This window comes from Nerophis ophidion, linkage group LG13 (genome assembly GCF_033978795.1).
Source record: "Nerophis ophidion isolate RoL-2023_Sa linkage group LG13, RoL_Noph_v1.0, whole genome shotgun sequence".
NCBI classification, from domain to species: domain Eukaryota; kingdom Metazoa; phylum Chordata; class Actinopteri; order Syngnathiformes; family Syngnathidae; genus Nerophis; species Nerophis ophidion.
The window spans coordinates 13,230,520-13,251,913 of NC_084623.1; the positions used below are offsets into that span (position 1 = coordinate 13,230,520).

Consider the following 21,394-nt stretch of genomic DNA (forward strand, 5'->3'; position numbering starts at 1 on the left):
TGATTATGACTCACTCTAGACGTCATGAAAGCCAACAAACATAATAAAATGTCACTTACTTTATTAGGTCTGCTGTCATTAGGATGCCGACTGCTGGGATGTTTATATATTCATATTTAGATGAAGAATGTCTCATAATCCTCACGAAAAAAGGGGTTAGGGGTGACTTTTTGTGTCGTCTTTGCCAGTTGTGGGTCCTAAATGTCTGTCAAAGTGTACCAACTTGTCAGAATACTTAGAAATATTCTGTCCAGGTGAGAGGCACGATTTATGATCTGCAATAACATTACAGGGAGCAAGGAAGCGAGAAAGCAGCAGATGATGTAAACATTGGCACACAGGAAGTGATCACATTGCCGCTATAAATAGTTTGTCTGCGTTAGCGCTTGTAATAACAATGTCGCTAATGGTAAATGGGTTATACTTGTATAGCGCGTTTCTAACTTCAAAGTACCCAAAGCGCTTTGAGACTATTTCCACATTCACTCATTCACACACACATTCATAAACTGATGGCGGGAGCTGCCATGCAAGGCCCTAACCCCGACTCATCAGGAGCAAGGGTGAAGTGTCTTGCTCAAGGACTCGATGGACGTTACGAGGTTTCGTGATCTGTGGTCTGGATTATGTTTTTGTTATTTTTTTGTTAGTTTTGAACTCTTTTAGTTCCTGTTTTCGCTCCTTTGTTTGTTTAATTACCATAGCGACTCATTAGTTTCACCTGCCGTTAGTGTTCAGACACGCACCTGCTCTGATTAAAAGACTTTTTTTTAAGCCTCTCTTTGCCAGTCAGTCGGCCTGGTGTTATGGCTCTTTTCATGCCACAGTTTCAGACTTAGTTCATGCTGCTCGTTCCATGTCCTATTCCAAGTTTTTTTCTACTTTATTTGTTTCATACCACAGTAAGTCTTTTGTTTATTCCATGCCACAGTTAAGACAGTTTTTGCCTGTTATTTTGTAGTAGATTAGTGAATAGGTTCACACTTGCTATCTTTGTCCGGAAAAGTCCGTTTGCAACCAGGGAGAACAAACTTCGCAGCAAGCTGCGAAACCCACCCCCCCTCTCCCCGTTATGACACGAGGTTGGTAGAAGGCGGGGATTGGACCAAGAACCCTAAGGTTGCTGGCACGGCCACTCTTCCAACAGCACCACGCCGTCCCTAATACTTGGTTATTATTCAAACTACGAAATGTAAATGGTGTATTGTTGGCGGTTTGTGAATGGTTATTTATTGGATTGTATGCTTCCATTTGCTGACTTTTATTTACAATTTGGAATGCATAAGAAAAAAAATCCACCCATCGTCGTTCGCAATCATAATGATTTCGTACAATAGGAAAAATTCCAAAAAAAGTGCAATTTCCTTTTAATTGATTGAGTTGATACCAGTAAAACCGAAAAGGTATATTCTGTCTTCTTATTTAATATAGTTTTAGTTTCTTATTTCAGACCTGCAGTCTTCACCTGTGACGTCCCAGGTGAAGACTACAGGTGACAATTAAAACATGTAAAGGTGAAACAATACCTCACATACCTAAAAACATGCCTGAAAAAAAAATGGAACCTAAAAATACCCTTTTCAAATCTAATTGCGTTTTGCATTCCGTCCTTTAGTTCCACTTCAGAAGTTTTCAGCCGTATCAAAGGCTGACCAGACAAAGGCAGTCATGGCCGGCTGCCCCATTGCTCTGCAGTGTGAGCTGTCAGACCCCAGTGGACAAGTCACATGGTATAAAGATGGAACACAGCTCCTACCTCGAGGTGGAATAGACATCCAGTCAAAGGAAAACTTGAAAAATGTAGTTATTCCATCCGCCAAAGTGGTTGATTCTGGCGTATACCGTTGTGAGTCGAAGGATGACGACATCCAGTTCACTGTGGAAGTAAAAGGTGATGCTCGGAACTTGAACTGGCCTTGCACTGTTAACTATCTGGAACAGAATGTTTTCATGTTTTCAACCGAACTCACAACATTGTCCATTCATTTTCTTCTACCAAAATATTGCTTACAGTTTCTATACTTTAACCATTGAAACCTACAATGCAGAATCCCACTACTTGCATTGTTAACCGCTTCTTGTTAAAAAGTTTTGTACAATTTAAACACAGGCACAGTGTGTGTTCTTGTCTCATAAGAAAAGTGAACGATGGATACAATTTTTTTTTTTTATAGTGCCGTTCCCCTCTAATACTTTGGTTCTGGATTTGTCTCTGTTGTCATGTTTATGTGGAGGGTGTATAATAATGATTTCTCCCTTTGCATATAAAATGTATTCTTTCTCTCCGGGATCCTGGAATTGTGGTTCCATGTTGACAGCAGTGACATTTCTTTAAAAAAAAACTAAACAGAAAAACAACATCTTTGTCTGCATATTGTGAGAAAACGTCAAATCTTGCTGCTGACTTTCTTATTCGTCTACCAGTAAATCAAGGAGTAATCTTGTTATCAGCCATATTTTTTAAATATATGGAAGATTAAAAACCTTATCAGGAACATTATGTCTGTTTTGATTAGAGTCCTTTTTTTGGTTGCTTGCAGGCAGTGTACTTTTACCTGTGATTAATGCATATATTTGACTCCTGCACACCTGTCAAGTCAATTACTGATTGCATGGTTTGTATTGCTGCTCTCTGTAGCTTACTGCTGTTTCTTGAAATCTTTTGGAATTACATGGATACTCAATACTCATATTTCTATGTATTAAGATTCTCTTTTTCTTGCAATATCTTAACTCTATAGCTCTTCCCACAAAGTTCTCAGAGGTCAAAGAGGCAGAAAGGAATAAGACGTTTCAAGAAGGCAATGCCATTATCCTCAACTGTGAGCTTGCCCAGGATTCTGATGCTAACGTTGACTGGTACAAGGATGGGATCAAACTACAACCACAAGATAATCTGGAGATCCAGACAGAGGGTCGAAGACGAACACTTTTCATCCCTTCAGCTGACAACACACAAAGTGGTGTTTACCACTGTGCAACAGCGAATGATACTGTTACATTCAAAGTGGATGTAAAAGGTGATCAGTTTCTTTCTTGATATCTTGTGTTACCACACACCTCTTCATCCAAGGTAAGACTTTCTGGAGGTTGTACTGTCAACTCAATTGTTCTCTTCCCTTAGGCCGACTGCCACAATTTACGCCAGTCCCGCAATCAGAAAAATACAGAATGGTTGCAGTCGGTTTTCCAATTATCCTCCAATGTGAGGTATTGGATCCTGGAGCCCAGGTTTCCTGGTTTAAAAATGATACAGAACTTTTTTGCAAAACGGGTCTTGACATGAAAAGAGGTGGCAGCCTCAGAAAATTGATCATTCATTCAGCTAAGATGTCAGACACGGGCCTCTACAGCTGTAAACTCGCTGAAGATGTTGTTACATTCCACGTGGAGATCCAAGGTGATTTCTTTGTCTTTAGGTTTGAGAAGTTTAATGTACCTAAAGGTGTATAATTATTAATAATCCCTTACCATATGATTGATTTTGCTCACAATCTTTTCCACCTACCAGCTGCTCCTGTAAAGTTTGCAGCCATTCCAGACAAAGAAAAAAACAAATTGGTAGAGGCAGGCTGCCCGGTTAGGGTGCAGTGTGAAGTCTCAGAGCCAACTGCCCAGGTCCAGTGGCACAAGGATGGAGAAGACCTGTCTCCAAAGAGTGATTACGAACTCCATAAAGAAGAAAAATTGAGAGCATTGGTTATTAAAGCCGCAGAAGTCAGACATGCTGGGGTTTACCGCTGTGATTCTGCAGATGATCACATAGAATTCAAGGTGGATGTCGCAGGTGATTTATGTATTTTTAAAATCATTTACCTTTTCTTTAATTTTTTACACTTTAAACAACTTAGATCACTACAAAGGTACACACACTAGAAATTAACGAACTACTTCTTGTGGACACATGAAGAACACTGTGAGATATTTATTTTTCCAAGCTAAATCATCAACAAATACAGGATTACGTTAAAATTTCAAATGTACCTCATTAATTATTTTAAACCCAAAGGTCACAAACCAGATGGTAAAAGAACATTTTAGTTATAATAACCCTACTATCAAGTTAAAACCCCTTACACCTATTACATTGTGTCCTAGAAGGGAAAACGTCGAGTGTCCTTGTTGTTTTCACTCGTATTGCCTGAAGTTTGGTTTGGTTTGATCTAACTGTTTTCTTAAACCCTGGTTTTAACTCAAAATCTCAGAAAAAAAGGATTGCATGCTATCTGAACTGCATCATACAGCAAAAAACCCGAGCATAAAGATGTAATTTAGTCAGTTGGTTCTGGTAGTATAATGTATGATTATTTGAAATTGGTTACATAGCTGATAAATATTTCAAAGTAAATGTATTGATCTGATGACATTACTTATGGCATATTTCTGCAAATTATTAAGCTTTTTGTTCTGAGATAATAGTGAGAACAAGCATTGAAAAGATGCTGGCTGATGCAGATCTCGAGCTGCAAAACTTATTAATTTAATGTTGAATGAACCAAAATCCTTGAAGCATTGATTTGATTCTCAGCTTTCCCGGAAGTTAAGGCAAGGCAGTCTGTTGAAGCAAGCAACCCAGACACAACCTATTGTATTGAAGCAGGCAACCCAGACACAACCCATTGTGAGGTCTCAGACTCTATGGGCAAGAATTGCTTGGGTAAGGATGGAAAAAATCTCTTTACGCAATCAGGAACAAAGATCAATTCTGAAGTCTGTACAACGACACCTGATGTGGACTCAGCAGTCTCATTGTCTGGGGAGAACAGTCGTAAAACTGATGATGGGTCACATTCCAACGCTTGCGATACGCAGGTGGAAGGTGATAAGCTTAGTTTTTCTGGTCACGACCTCTAATACCCGCAAAAGTGTAATCATACGTCAAAACGCTCTAATACATCACATGTATCACCCTTCTCACTGTGCTTCAAATGTCATTAACATTCATTTCTAATTTTTTTGTGGAGTGGTAATACAGTTAATGAAAAAATCTTGAAGTCTGCATGTCTTAACAGCCATGCAGGTGCAGTGAATATACGCTTCAAGAAAGAGTCGGTCTGTCAAGTGTAAACATTTGTTATGTCCGTACTCTGCAGCACCACCGTTGACATTTGCAAACATCCCGGAGGAGGAGCTTTTCAAGAGCGCTGTGGAAAAATCCCAACTCGATCTGTCATGCCAGGTCTCACAGGTTGATGGAGTTGTCAAGTGGTACAAAGATGGAGCTGAAGTCCACTCAAACGACAATATAACAATGCAAGCAGAAGGCACCCAAAGAACTCTCTCAATCCTTTCAGCCCAACTCTCGGACTCGGGCACGTACACATGTCGTGCAGGAGATAACACAATAATGTTTAAGGTGAACATACGAGGTAAGGGAAGAGCTTTTCTGAACCTAATTTGCAAGATGCGAAAATTATCAGTACGTAAAATGTACAGAACAGCAAGTTGACTGAGTGCATATTTCCTATCAATCTCTTACAGAACCTCCGGTAATGATAATTTACCCGAAGGAAGATGTCCACCTTGACCGGCATGTACCCGAGGAAATTATTCTCAGCTGTGAACTCTCGCGTTCGAATGGCATAGTGAGCTGGTACAAAGATGGCCAAAAGCTCCAGGACAGCGAGAACATTAAGCTAAAGATAGAAGGTCCTTATAGACGACTGAAGATTCTGACATGTGGAGTCGAGGATTCTGGAGAATACGTCTGCGATACAGCGGATGATTCAATATTCTTTAACCTCGGTATTACAGGTAAGAACCATGACTTTGCATGTTGTGCATGCATTGTTTGAATGTTGTACTGTATGTAAAACCTGCTCAGTGGCCTTGTAGTTTGAGTGTCCGCCCTGAGATCTGTAAGTCGTGAGTTCAAACCCGGCCGAGTCATACCAAAGACTATAAAAATGAGACCTCCCTGCTTGGCACTGAGCATCGTGGGTTGGAATTGGGGGTTAAATCACCAAAATAATTCCCGAGCCCAGCCAGAGCTGCTGCTCCCCTCGCCTCCCAGGGTGTGGAACAAGGGGATGGGTCAAAGGCAGAGGGTAATTTCACCACACCTAGTGTGTGTAACTATCAGTGGTACTTTAACTTTATATGCAAGTTTTAAAAGATAGATTTGGCATATAAACAATATGGACTTTGATAGGTTTCATGCAATGTGATTTTATTTCTTTACACCACCACAGATACAAGAAAAAAAATCAGTCCTAGATGCCCTAACATTACCAATTAAAAATGACTAAAATTCCTCCATATGATGCATTAAAAAAAAACTGCATGTGAATGTATGTGGTGAGTGAGTAGAATGACCAAAAAAGATTAGGGTAATCAGTAGTCAGGTTCAAACACTGATGAAATCTATTAAAACAGATGAAAAGCAAGGAATCATGCAGAGATACAGTTAAATTTTGCTCAATTGAGGAGGCGTTATTTGGGCAGTAATCTAGTTACAGATCCAAACTTCACTTTAAAGTCTAACCCACGGCCCTCCTCTATTTATTTGGGAAGTCCCTGGGTACATCACTGAAGCTGTCGCTGAGGGAAAGGGGTAATCTCGACAGCTCCAGTTAGACACAATATATGATTATACAAGAAATGCAAATGTGTTGACACTGGTGATATCGCCTTGTCTCTCCTCTGTCTGCATCACTGCAGTGTTCGGCCTTGGCAATAAGCAAGCCGTTCCTGGACACAGACACTGATACTAGACTGGCTTGCAATCTTTTGGATTTCCAGCTTTGCACAGTCAAAGAAAAATACCACCTCAGCACAATTAATAATAACTATAGCAACGGCCCTTAAGAATAAGAGTTGTATGATAACATGTACATAATTTTTCCAAAATTAGCTTACGGTATACTGTGTTTATTGATTGTATACAGGCCCTACGATGTAATAATTGTAACAAAACATGCAGAGCGTATTGTGCATATTTAACATATAACTCTTATTCTTTCACTCCAATGCTTTTATGCATGCTGTGTAAGGAAATCCAAAAAGTGAAGTGAATTATATTTATATAGCGCTTTTCTCAAGTGACTCACAGCACTTTACATGGTGAAACCCAATATCTAAGTTACATTTAAACCAGCGTGGGTGGCACTGGGAGCAGGTGGGTAAAGTGTCTTGCCCAAGGACACAACCGCAGAGACTAGGATGGTGGAAGCGGGGATCGAACCTGCAACCTTCAAGTTGCTGGCACGGCCGCTCTACCAACCGAGCTATACTGCCCCACAGTGAACGTTGATTGCATTCAGTAATTTGCTCACTCTACAAAGGATAAACCCACAGCACTAGTAATGAATGTCTTTATATAGTTTGTATCAGGGGGCTCCAACAGGTACTCGTAAGCTACCAGAAGCTAAAATAATGTTTACATAAGTTCTTAGTATAATATTATGCTTTAATTTTATGACGAATTACCACAAAATATCCTAAAGGCAGTGACTTCTCATAGTTTGGCTTTATATTGTACTCATTCCAGATCCATTAACTGGAGTCAAACGATACTGACAGATAACAGTATACGTCATATTATCTGTAATCTGAATAGAAAACTTGTAGCAATGGCACTAATGGAGTTATGTCCATTTATAGAACCTCCAGTACGGATTGTGTCGCCAAGTCAGTCTCAAATGGAACTGTGCCAACAAACATCAGAGAGGATGGTTCTGAGCTGTGAGATCTCACGACCGCATGCAGTGGTCCGTTGGTATCGAGACGGACTTGAAGTAGAGGAGAGCGACAACCTCATACTAGAGGTGGATGGAGTCTACAGAAGGCTTATTATACCTGAAACAACTATTAAAGATTCTGCAGAATATGTCTGTGACACAATAGATGACTCCATGACATTCTTTGTAAATATAGCCGGTAAGGAAATCAGAAAGCTGTGACAGGAAACCTTTCAGTGTGTAACCGTGTCTCACATCACTTTTTGACATTTACAGAGCCTCCTGTCCGCTTTGTTCGTCCACGAAAGACATTGAGCAGGCTGGAAAAAGTGGTTGGAGAAACCTTGGTTTTGGACTGTGAGGTATCCAGACCTAATGCTGTAGTTTTCTGGAAGAAGAATGGAGAAGAAGTGGAAGGTTTAGCAACTGTCACCATAGTTGAAGATGGTGTATTGCGTCAATTAAAAGTTCACTCACTAACACTAGAAGATGCAGGAATATATGTCTGTGATGCAAAAGATGATGTCATGGATTTCCATGTAAAAGTGCAAGGTAGGTCATATGAAAAGTTAAACCTAACAGTTAGCCCGAACTGCTTTATCATGTTTGGATGTGCATTGTTGACTTGTTTCTGTAGGAAACAGGATCATTTATTTATTGTTTAACGTTTGGCCGTGTCTTTTCTTGTTCGTTTTCAGAGTTGCCTGTAAGAATTATTGGAAAAACAGAAGCAAAAACCGAAAAGCAATTTTTAGTGTCTGATGACATTATTCTAGTATGTGAACTATCCAGGGCAAACGCATCCGTCCGCTGGTACAAAAATGATCAGCCAATTGATGACAGTGAGCAATACTGTAGTGAAGAGCAGGGTGTTTTCCGTTCATTGGTAGTCCTAAACGCCTCGCTCGATGATTCAGGAGAGTACACTTGTGATGCACTGGATGATAAAATGGTGTTCCATATCACTGTTGCAGGTATTTGTGTTAATAATTAGGATTGCAAAAATTTTTATTTGAGCAGAAAGACATTGATTGACTATTTGTTTTTGTTTAGAGCCTCCAGCTAGGATCATTGGAAATTCTGGCCACCCAGAGCATCATATATTACTTACAGGAGAAGAACTTATTTTAGAGTGTGAGGTGTCTCGGCCCAACGCCACTGTTCAGTGGCTATGGAATGGCAAGATATTGAAACCAGACACTCGTGTCAAAATTTACAGCCATGACGTCATGAGGAAGCTTGTTCTCTCTGGTCTTGAGCCATCAGACTCTGGAAAATATGTTTGTGATGCCATAGATGACAAACTGATCACAATTGTTAAGGTCCAAGGTAAGTACAATATATTTGCAAATATCATAATAGAAACTAGAAAGCACAGACCTCTGCCAGACCTTACCTCCCAATAGTCCAGGGGTCGGGAACCTTTTTGGCTGAGAGAGCCATGAAAGCCAAATATTTTAAAACGTATTTCCCTAAGAGCCATATCATATTTTTTTAACACTGAATACAATTAAGTGCGTGCATTTTTGAATTAAAACCAACATTTTTAAAGTATAATAAGTCTCTAATTATTTTGAACAACATTGTTATTTCTTGAACAGGTGCGGTAGAAAATTGTTGGATGGATTAAAATGCTTGAGAATGTTAAAGTTATTTTTAACATCGTGATTAACTGCAGAATTATTCATTACTTATCGTGTTAAGCAATGTCAGCTAAGATTTATCTGAGAGCCAGATGCGGTCATCAAAATAGCCACATCTGGCTCTAGAGCCATAGGTTCCCTACCCCTGCAGTAGTCAAAAAGTCTTGAATCTAGATTGTGATCCGGCTCACCCCAAAATGTAATCACTTGTTTCTATTGTTATTTATGTATTACATGTCTTGAAAGTGGAAACTAGATACGCCTATAACTTTTTGAACTATTTATACCAATATTAAAGATACGGTGTGAAGACTGTCTTTGTCTCTGTGGGTGGAGGCGGCGCCGCTAGCACACACTTGAAGAAGTAGAGGGTTGTAACATAAACATAATGTACCCATGGCCGTAACTACCATTGAGGACAGCGAGGTCATGTCCTCTGTATTCATCCCCTTGCTTTGCAAAGAAAGAGGTCTTGGGTCCCAAACCTGATTGTGGAAGGAATTCTGGTACGGTTTTTAAATGTATGTTTTAATGATGTTAAAATTGTTTAATATGCTAAGCTGCAGCATATTAAAACAAATGTGAACTGTTACAAAATCCTGCTGGTTTTCAAATATGTTAGATGATATAAAATGTAATCATTCTGTCAATAAAAGTTATTATTGTTTATATCAGGGGTCACCAACCTTTTAGAAACCAAGAGCTACTTTTTGGGTACTGATTAATGTGAAGGGCTACCAGTTTGATACACACTTAAATAAATTGCCAGAAATAGCCAATTTGCTCAATTTACCTTTAATGAATAAATCTATATATATATAAAAAATGGGTATTTCTGTCCGTCATTCCGTCGTACATTTTTTTTCCTTTTACGGAACGTTTTTTGTAGAGAATAAATGATGAAAAAAACACTTAATTGAACGGTTTAAAAGAGGAGAAAACACGAAAAAAATGAAAATAAAATTTTGAAAAATAGTTTATCTTCAATTTCGACTCTTTAAAATTCAAAATTTAACCGAAAAAAATAGAGAAAAACTAGCTAATTCAAATCTTTTTGAAAAAAAAAATTAAAAAATTATTAATGGAAAATCATTAGTAATTTTTCCTGATTAAGATTAATTTTAGAATTTTGATGAAATGTTTTAAATAGGCTAAAATCCAATCTGCACTTTGTTATAATATATAACAAATTGGACCAAGCTATATTTCTAACAAAGACAAATCATTATTTCTTATAGATTTTCCAGAACAAAAAATTTAAAAGAAATTCAAAAGATTTTGAAATAAGATTTAAATTTGATTCTACAGATTTTCTAGATTTGCCAGAATAATTTTTTTGAATTTTAATCATAATAAGTTTGAAGAAATATTTCAGAAATATTATTTGGCGAAAAAGCAGAAGCTAAAATGAAGAATTAAATTAAAATGTCTTTATTATAAATAAATACATACAATAAATAAATAAAAATACTTGAACATTGATTTAAATTGTCAGGAAAGGAGAGGAAGGAATTTAAAAGGTAAAAAGGTATATGTGTTTAAAAATCCTAAAATCATTTTTAAGGTTGTATTTTTTCTCTAAAATTGTCTTTCTGAAAGTTATAAGAAGCAAAGTAAAAAAATAAATGAATTTATTTAAACAAGTGAAGACCAAGTCTTTAAAATATTTTCTTGGATTTTAAAATTCTATTTGAGTTTTGTCTCTCTTAGAATGAAAAATGTCGAGCAAAGCGAGACCAGCTTGTTAGTAAATAAATACAATTTAATAAAATAGAGGCAGCTCACTGGTAAGTGCTGCTATTTGAGCTATTTTTAGAACAGGCCAGCGGGCTACTCATCTGGTCCTTACGGGCTACCTGGCGTTGGTGACCCCTGGTTTATATGGTGCTGGGATACGCCTGATTTCAGCCTTTCAAAGCTTGGACAACCAAATGTTGACCTCGGTATTTGTCTAGTTGCGGCCCTGAAAGTACCATTGTAGAAATGATCCGGATTAGGCCTAAATTGTAATCAGTTGTTCCTTATCCTATTGTAGACCTTTTCTGAAAGTTTTACAAAGTTTTTTTTTGATTATGTTGGCAACAGACAAACCAAGTGCAACGATTACATAACCGCCTGGCAGGGGTATAAATAGATTTATTTTTAATTCGACAATGTGAAATTTAATAATAGTTTTTTTTTATATTGTATTTCTTAACCCACAGAAGTACCGGTAAAGTTTGTGAATAAAAAGGCAAATAATAAAATCTTTGCCTATGAAAATGAGAGTACAACACTATGCACTGTGGTGAACCAAGACAAAGCTAATGTGCGGTGGCTGAAAGATGGCCAACTACTGAACAAGGACAACATTCACATCTCCAGTGAGGGCAATACCCACAAGCTCACTATTAATCCCCTGCAGCTGTCAGATTCTGGAGACTATGTCTGTGATGCAAGCACAGATGAGATGTATTTTAGTCTTTTTGTCAAAGGTAAGAATTTGACACCCCCAATCAAAATGAGCCCCTGATTTCACAATATCTAATTCCTTAATGATAACTGTCTCCAAGGTAACTTCTCTAAAATGATATTCTATATCCCCCTAATCAGAAATGAAGGTGAAATTTATCCGACTGCTGGAGAACGTTGAGTGTTTGAAAGGCGGTAGCCTCACATTACGATGTGAGATCAATAAGCCAAAAGGAGATGTCCAGTGGCTGAAGGATGGCCAAGAAATCTTGCCAAGTCCTCGTTACAGAATAAGGGCACAAGGTCGGGAGCGAAGTTTTACTGTCCATGAACTATTGGATGATGACGCTGGTGAATACGCCTGCGAAAGCACAGATGACAGAACCTCAGCTGTTGTCTCGGTTAACAGTAAGTAAATGTCCATCATTGAAGTTCATAGATGAATGTTTATGGGAGGGGGAATGAATAGGTCATTTGTCATCTGAGAAATGTTTGCCAATTCAAAATGACTGACTGATTGCTTTACTTTCAGCTCCCCGAGTTGTGGAATTCATAGGGGAACTTCACAGCGTTACTGTTTGTGAAGGAGAAGATGCAGTATTTAAGTGCATGATCTCACCAGAAGACGTTAAATTGGTGTGGTGCCTGAATGGCAAACAGGTAGCCATGAAGGAGCGCACTGTTGTTTCCAGCAATGGACTATGCCACATGCTCTGTATCCATAACTGCATGGTTTCAGATAGCGGCATAGTGACAGCTGATGCAGAGGGATTGGTATCAAAGGGCGAACTCCAGGTTCAAGGTGAGTGTTCTGTCCATCAACATAATATTGTCGGTAATATAATGCATTTGTCGTCATCACATGCGTCCGTGGCTGTTACTATTATTTTTTTTTTTTCAATTATTGCCTCAACCCCATAATGTGGCAATGTTGAACACCGTATTTCCTTGAATAGCCGCCGGGGCGCTTATTAATTTAAAACCTCTTCTCAATCCTGCGCTTATTCAAAGCATGCGGTAAAAGTGAGCAGGCGCTAATAAGTGTAAAACCTCTTCTCACCCCTGCGCTTACCAATGGCATGCAGTAAAAAATTGAGTGTGATTAAAAAAAAATATATATATATAAAATAATTCTGCGTCCTTGGCCCGGTGGTTAGGGACCACTGCTCTGCAGCATGTCATGGCGCTCACTTTTACACCATGATGTGTGCATGCCGGCTGGACGCATGCATCTCGCTGCTTCTTTTACGAGATTGCAATGCATATTTGGTCAACAGCCATACCTTTTACGATGATGTTCGTGATATAAACAACTTTAAAACTCTTACTAATATGCGCCACACTCTGTGAACCCTCACCAAGCACATTTCTGGAGAGTTTTGGCTCTGTGGCACATTATAAACGCAACATAAAAATTACCCATAATTCCGTGTATCTGTGACTCTTGGCTATTATCCACGCGCCCCCAACCCCGCCTACCTCAACATTGCGTTTGTGGTGTGTTGCAGGGCATATGTTCTCCAGAGATGTGTTTGGTGTGGGTTCACAGAGTGTGGCGCATATTATTAAGAATGTTGAAGTTGTTTTATATCACAACTATTAGTGTGATCTGCATGGCTGTGGAACAAGACCCCTGGTTTACACACAGTACAAGGATATAACTCCTCCGCCGTTTTCAAATGACGGCAGGGGAAGGGTCACTCGTGACGTCACAATTATGACCCGGTGGTAAAAGTAAGCATGCGCTTATTAATTTGGGGAGAGAGTTTTGCCCGGCCGTAAATCAACGCAGGCGCATATCACATGCCCGGCGGCTATTCAAGGAAATACGGTATGTTGACTTCCATCCAAGAAACATTACACCGGTCATTCTCTTGAGTTTACCACGACATTGTTTAATGGTCATTGTGGCCGCTTGTTTGACTTTTTTGTTTATAGTTTAGTATTCATTTGAAGGGACAGTGCACAAAAACATTAAGCTCAAAGACAGATATGTTCTGTACCAGATTATAGCTAAATAGCTCATTTCCATCTGCAGTCCCTGGCGACCTAATTTAAAGGGATACAAAAATCATCAATAAAATTATCACAAGAAAATCATATCATATCACGTAATCAAATTAAGAAAAGTCATAAAGTGCCCTTTCACGGACACATACTTAATATACAATACAACCACATCTCATTTACATCATCACATAATTACAATACATGCTCTTGTTCACATCTGTCATCATTTGTAAAAAAAAAAAAATGATTTTAACAGACACACCTCACAATTTACAACAAAAATGCTGTCATGGATAAATATGATACACATTAAGTTGATCTGTCAAACACAGTGGCCACCTTAGTGACCGTGTGAGCAGCTTTGATGGCTCCAAAGACACTTTTTAACTTCAATTGTAAATAAAGAGTAATCTGTTCAACTTTTAAAGTTTGTTGTGAGGTCGTTCCATTCCTTTGTGGCTTGATATGAAAAGGCTGATTGTGCAAAAGATGTTTTACATCTGGGTACGCTACACTGCCCCCTGGTGGAGGCTCGTGTGTTTCTAGTTGTCACAGCAGATGTAAACTGGACAAAGTGCTTAAGTGGCGCTGGTGCAGTGTTATTTAGGATTCAATGGGCTATTCGTATTGATGATAGTCTTTGTATGTTAGCTAAGTTTAACTATCTATATTTTTGGAGAACTAAACATTGATGGTGATGTTGTGGTTTTCGGTCAAGGATTTTGAGCGATTGCTTGAGCAAAGTTTCCAATGGCCTCAGTGTAATTTTGCTTGCAGATGACCAACGTGTTATACAATAATTAGATTTTTTTGTTGACATTTGCTTAACTACACTGTCAAAAGCCAGCACTTGTAAGGCTGAACTAAGCTTTAACATGTAGCTGAAGCTAGCTTAGCCTAGCCTGAAGTTAAGTACGGGAGGCAAGCCTTTGAAAATAACTGTTATACAGGATTAGGGGTGGCCAAGTGCGGCCTGCCGGCGTCTTCGGTCTGGTTTGTGTGACGTCACAAGTTTAATAAGAAGGTTGGCCCGCGATACATCTCTGAGTTGTTTTCAACTATCTTCAAGTTTATTCATTGTTAACAGGCAACCATGTTATGGACAACAGTAGTAAATTTGGTGCATGACTAAGTTTTTGCAGATGATTTGCAGGCCTATCATTAATTTATATCACCCAACTATATTACTTGCTTATTGAACTTTGCAGCTATTATAAAAAATGTCTAAGTAGTAAACAATACAAAATTAAACCCATTTAAATCCACTACCAAGCCCCATCGGTATAATGCAAAACACTCAGCATTTTAGCTGCTTGACATTTTTGACTGATTTCAAAACTTTGAGGTTGTCACCGAAGTAAACTTTCCCACACATGTTTATGCTTCAAATTGTAGTGTCGTCAGGGTTTGATTGTTCATAAAAACTCAGGCTTTTGTTTGTAATGTCCAACAGTCAGAAATCAATGAATGAATGAATGAATGAATCAATCAATCAATCAATCAGTGTTTATTTATATAGCCCTAAATCACAAATGTCTCAAAGGACTGTACAAACCACTACGACTCTGACATCCTCGGAAGAACCCACATAAGGGCAAGGAAACCTCACACCCAGTAGGACGCCAGTGACAATGATGACTATGAGGACCTCATGTGAAGGAATAAATAAAGTACTATCTTTTCTATCTAATCTAATCTAAATAATGAGCCTATCAGACAATTTAAAATTGTTGAAAAGGTGCCTTTGATGGCTAGTGCTTAGCAGCTTCTCCTGTTAACCTCAGACTGGTAACTGACAGAGACACGTGGTTTGGCATAGTTGGAGAGTCAGATTCCTGAGAGCTTTCAGCATATGCGCTCTACTTGAATTTGCACCACACAGTACATTGCTGAATTTGTTCGGCATATATTGCGTTTCACTTTGCCGGGGTGTGGTTTCCGAGTGTGCCGTGTCAAACGGTATCTATTAATGTGACCGATGCAGCTATCAAGTTGTCCATTCTATTTGTTTGCTTTTAGAACAACAGGTGATGTTCACCAAGAAAATGGCACCGCTTACATGCGAGGAAAACAGTGAGGCAACACTGGAAGTGGAGGTGAGCCTAGATTCAAGTGAAGTGCAGTGGATGAGGCAAGGAGTTCTGATCCACCCGGGGCCCAAGTACACCCTGAAACACAAGGGCCCTAAGCACAGCCTCACTATCCACAAACTCGCCAAGTCTGACCAGAGCACCTATAGCTGTGAGACCCTTCATGACCGCACGCAAGCCCAGCTCACTGTGGAACGTGAGTATGCCATGTTGTTTGTTTACCGCCGTTGCTGATGACACCTACGTCAGTTTTGTCGTAAAGCAAGTTCAATTCAAACTGAGTAAGAGTAATATGAGCGACTGAGGACTGGCGCTGCATTCGTACTGCAACATGATGGCAACGGACAGCTGCCTGCCACCCTGCAGAATTAAACTTTGAGGGCAATGTCACTGTTTTTGTGGATCATAAGAAACAACAAGCTTGTCCACTAAAGTAAACCAGCCACATGACGATTACAAGTACCTTCAAATATTTTCTTAAAATTCATATTTAAAAAAAAAAAAAAAAAATATATTGCATATTTCTGTGATCTTCTGACCAAAAAGTGAATTAAAGGCCGACTAAAATGAGCTTTTCTTATTAAAACGGGTCCATTCTATGTGTCATAATTGATCATTTCGCAATATTGCCATATTTTTGCTGAAAGGATTTAGTAGAGAACATCGACGATAACGTTCGCAACTTTTGGTCGCTAATAAAAAAGCCTTGCCTGTGCCAGAAGTAGCAGACGATATGACGTCATGGGTTGTGGAGTTCCTCACATCTGAACATTGTTTACAATCAAGGCCACCAGCAGCGAGAGCGATTCGGACCGAGAAAGCAACGATTTCCCCATTAATTTGAGAGAGGATGAAAGATTCGTGGATGAGGAAAGTGAGAGTGAAGGACTAGAAAAAAAAGACTATACAGTGGGAGCGATTCAGATGTTATTAGACACATTTACTAGGATAGTTCTGTAAAATCCCTTATCTGCTTATTGTGTTATTAGTGTTTTAGTGAGATTATAGGTGTGGCGTGGCGAAGTTGGTAGAGTGGCCGTGCCAGCAATCTGAGGGTTACTGGTTCAATCCCCACCTTCTACCATCCGAGTCACGTCTGTTGTGTCCTTGGGCAAGACACTTCACCCTTGCTCCTGATGGGTCCTGGTGAGCGCCTTGCATGGCAGCTCCCGCCGTCAGTGTGTGAATGTTTGTGAATTGGCGAATGTGGAAATACTGTCAAAGCGCTATGGGCTCCTTAAAAAGGGGTAGAAAAGCGCTATACAAGTACAACCCATTTACCATTTATATGGTCGTACCTGTACAACCTGAAGGTCGGCCCCGCACCTTTCTTCAGCACCAGTTGACGGGTGGTGGCAATGCCCATCTCTGCCTTTCGCAAGAGCCCCTCTTCGAAACACGATCTTTCGAAATGATCGCTGCATAATACATTGTACTTTGTGTGTGTGGTCCTATCCAACCGTGTTCGCTTGACCGCTCTGTTCCATAGTAAAGCTTCACCGTCATCTTCCGGGAATGTAAACAATGAAACACTGGCTGTGTTCCATCCATCCATCCATCCATTTTCAACCGCTTATTCCCTTTCGGGGTCGCGGGGGGCGCTGGCGCCTATCTCAGCTACAATCGGGCGGAAGGCAGGGTACACCCTGGACAAGTCGCCACCTCATCGCAGAGCCAACACAGATAGACAGACAACATTCACACTCACATTCACACACTAGGGCCAATTTAGTGTTGCCAATCAACCTATCCCCAGGTGCATGTCTTTGGAAGTGGGAGGAAGCCGGAGTACCCGGAGGGAACCCACGCATTCACGGGGAGAACATGCAAACTCCACACAGAAAGATCCCGAGCCTGGATTTGAACCCAGGATTGCAAGAACTTCGTATTGTGAGGCAGACGCACTAACGCTGTGTTTGTGTTGCTAAAGGCGGCCGCAATACACCGCTTCCCACCTACAGCTTTCTTCTTTGACGTCTCTATTATTCATTGAACAAATTGCAAAAGATTCACCAACACAGATGTCCATAATACTGTGGAATTATGCGATGAAAAGAGACGGCTTATAGCTGTGAACAGTGCTGGAACAAAATGTCCTCTACAATGCGTCGTTGCGCACACGTCATCACACCGCGACGTTTTAGCATGATACTTCCGCGCGAAATTTAAAATTGCAACTTAGTAAACTAAACCAGCCGTATTGGCATGTGTTGCAATGTTAAGATTTCATCATTGATATATAAACTTTTAGACTGCCTGGTCGATAGTAGTTGGTTTCAGTAGGCCTTTAAGGGCTGTTCTTTCATCACTAGTAGGGATGGGAAGGGGAGAGTCAGGACCTTAGGCTGCTCAGGCTGCTGGCACCTTCAATGAATTTGGATCTCCTCTCATTGCTTCTAAATTTACACACTGGCCTTCAAAACTAAGGTTGTTGTCATCGGGTCGCCACAATAAAACTCCTTTTTTTCACAGGGAATGGTTGTACAAACCCCGTTTCCATATGAGTTGGGAAATTGTGTTAGCTGTAAATATACACGGAATACAATGACTTGCAAATCATTTTCAACCCATATTTAGTTGAATATGCTACAAAGACAACATATTTGATGTTGAAACTGATAAACATTTTTTTTTTGCAAATAATCATTAACTTTAGAATTTGATGCCAGCAAAACGTGACAAAGAAGTTGGGAAAGGTGGCAATAAATACTGATAAAGGTGAGGAATGCTCATCAAACACTTATATGGAACATCCCACAGGTGTGCAGGCTAATTGGGAACAGGTGGGTGCCATGATTGGGTATAAAAGCAGCTTCCATGAAATGCTAATAATTCACAAACAAGGATGGGGCGAGGGTCACCACTTTGTAAGCAAATTGTCGAACAGTTTTAGAACAACATTTCTCAACGAGCTATTGCAAGGAATTTAGGGATTTTACCATCTACAGTCCGTAAAATCATCAAAAGGTTCAGTGAATCTGGAGAAATCACTGCATGTAAGCGATGATATTACGGACTTTTGACCCCTCAGGCGGTACAGCATCAAAAACTGACATCAGTGTGTAAAGGATATAACCACATGGGCTCAGGAACACTTCATAAAACCACTGTCAGTAACTACATCTGCAAGTGCAAGTTAAAACTCTACCAAAAGCCAAACCCATTTATCAACAATATCCTGGCTGGGCCCGAGCTCACCTAAGATGCAAAGTACAAAGATGCTCTATGGTATGACGAGTCCACATTTCAAATTATATTTGAAAACAGAGGACGTGTTGTCCTCTAGAACAAAGAGGAAAATAACCATTTGGATTGTTATAGGCGCAAAGTTCAAAAGCCAGCATCTGATGATATGGGGGTGTATTAGTGCCCAAGGCATGGGTAACTTACACATCTGTGAAGGCACCATTAATGCTGAAAGGTCCATACAGGTTCTGGAGCAACATATGTTGTCATCCAAGCAACGTTATCATGCTTATTTCAGCAAGAAAAGTGTTACAACAGCATGGCTTCGTAAAATAAGAGTGCGGGTACTTTCCTGGCCTGCCTGCAGTCCAGACGTGTCTCCCATCAAAAATGTGTGGCGCATTATAGAGCGTAAAATACGACAGCGGAGAACCTGGACTGTTGAACGACTGAAGCTCTACATAAAACAAGAATGGGAAAGAATTCCACTTTCAAAGCTTCAATAATTAGTTTCCTCAGTTCCCAAACGTTTATTGAGTGTTGTTAAAAGAAAAGGTGATGTAACACAGTGGTGAACATGCCCTTTCCCAACTACTTTGACAAGTGTTGCAGCCATGAAATTCTAATTTAATTATTATTTGCAAAAAAAAAAATAAAGTTAATGAGTTTGAACATCAAATATCTTGTCTTTATAGTGCATTCAATTGGATTCTGTTTATATTTACATCTAACACAATTTCCCAACTCATATGGAAACGGAGTTTGTATATGTTTGAAGTAATTGAAAATGTTGACAGTTTCAAAGTTGACTTTTATGTCAATCGCCATAATCGAATGTCCTACAGTCTGGTTTCTCAAAGAGTTACATTTTTAAACAATTTGTCAAGCAAACATACAGAATCCTTTTCATTCCAGTGGTTGACTAAATTTTGAAGGAATGGGATCTGCTTCCGGGTTGTATTCCCCACGTTGCGACTGGCACATGCGCGATACAAAGGGTCCCTGCCAGCGGCACACACCCACTCGAGAGAACTGTTTTTCAATCGCATAATATAGTGTGTTAGTCCAATTTTTTAAAAGCCAAACACAATTAGATTAAGGTGTTTCCATTGGTTGTAGAATGCTTATTGTGAGTCGAATTATTGGATAAATCAGACTACTTTTGTGTGTGGAAACACTGAAGAAAACTATAAACATAACACTTTTGTTTTTGCTTCCATTTTTCATGAGTTGAACTCAACATCTAAAACGTTTACTATTACTTAAAAGACCTATTCCTCTTAAATATTGTTCACAAATCTGTGTTACTGAGCACTTCTTATTTAGCAAGATAATCCATCCCACCTCACGGGTGTAGCATATCAAGACGTTGAATAAACAACACGATTATTGCACAGGTTCGCCTTAGGCTGCGCACAATAAAAGGTCCCTCTGAAATGTGCAGTTTTATCACACAGCACAATGCCACAGATGTCGCAAGTTTTGAGAGAGCATGCAGTCAGCAGGAATGTCCTCCAGAGCTGTTGTCTGTGAATTGAATGTTCACTTCTCGACCATAAGCCGAAAATTTGGCAGCACATCCAACCGGCCTCACAAATGTGTAACCACACCAGCCCAGGACCTCCACATCCAGCATGTGCTCCTTAATGATCGTCTGAGAATAGCCACCCGGATAGCTGCTTCAACAATTGGTTTGCATAACCAAATAATTTCTGCACAACTGTCAGAAACTGCATGCTCATCTTCCTCATTGGGGTCCCGACCTGACTGCAGTTTGTTGTTGTAACTGACTTGAGTGGACAAATGCTCACATTCGATGGTGTCTGGCACGTTGAAGAGGTGTTTTCTTCCCGGCTGAATCCCGGTTTTCACTGTTCAGGGCAGATGTTTGGGAGAGTAGTTTGCTAATGTCAACGTTGTGAATCAAGTGGCCGATTGTGGGGTTGGAGTTATGGTTCGGGCAGGCGTATGTTATGGACAACGAATGCAAGTGCATTATATTTATGGCATTTTGATACCGGGACGAGATCCTGAGGCCCATTGTTTTGCCATTCACCCTGGACCATCACCTCATGTTGCAACTTGACAATACACGGCCCCATGTTGCAAGACTACACAATTCCTAGAATCTGAAAACATCCCTGTTCTTGCATGGCCAGCACACTCACCGGACACAACACCCATTAAGCATGTTAGGGATGCCGTGGATCCATTGAAAATGAGTGGACGAACATTCCACCGGCCACCTGAGCAACTCTATGCGAAGGAGATGTGTTGCACTGTTTGATGCAAAGGATGGTCACACCAGATACAAACTGCTTTTCTGATCTCAAAC

The 21,394-nt window shown here is 39.9% G+C and overlaps 1 protein-coding gene across 5 annotated transcripts in view; it reads left to right on the forward strand.

Moving 5' to 3' along the window:
- The window catches only part of LOC133564247 (obscurin-like protein 1), a 93,992-nt gene that overhangs the window by 52,780 nt on the left and 19,818 nt on the right, over positions 1 to 21,394 (forward strand). For 2 of the 5 annotated variants that reach the window (XM_061918428.1, XM_061918427.1), the window contains 10 exons: positions 5,094 to 5,369; positions 5,482 to 5,754; positions 7,603 to 7,878; positions 7,956 to 8,231; positions 8,378 to 8,653; positions 8,733 to 9,008; positions 11,527 to 11,796; positions 11,915 to 12,181; positions 12,306 to 12,575; positions 15,803 to 16,069. In XM_061918428.1, the coding sequence (XP_061774412.1) occupies positions 5,094 to 5,369; positions 5,482 to 5,754; positions 7,603 to 7,878; positions 7,956 to 8,231; positions 8,378 to 8,653; positions 8,733 to 9,008; positions 11,527 to 11,796; positions 11,915 to 12,181; positions 12,306 to 12,575; positions 15,803 to 16,069 (2,727 nt within the window). Of the gene's footprint in view, positions 1 to 1,615; positions 1,892 to 2,741; positions 3,021 to 3,124; positions 3,401 to 3,511; positions 3,788 to 4,528; positions 4,820 to 5,093; positions 5,370 to 5,481; positions 5,755 to 7,602; positions 7,879 to 7,955; positions 8,232 to 8,377; positions 8,654 to 8,732; positions 9,009 to 11,526; positions 11,797 to 11,914; positions 12,182 to 12,305; positions 12,576 to 15,802; positions 16,070 to 21,394 lie in introns of all 5 variants that reach the window. The other 3 variants (XM_061918429.1, XM_061918430.1, XM_061918431.1) reach the window with 3 other exon arrangements.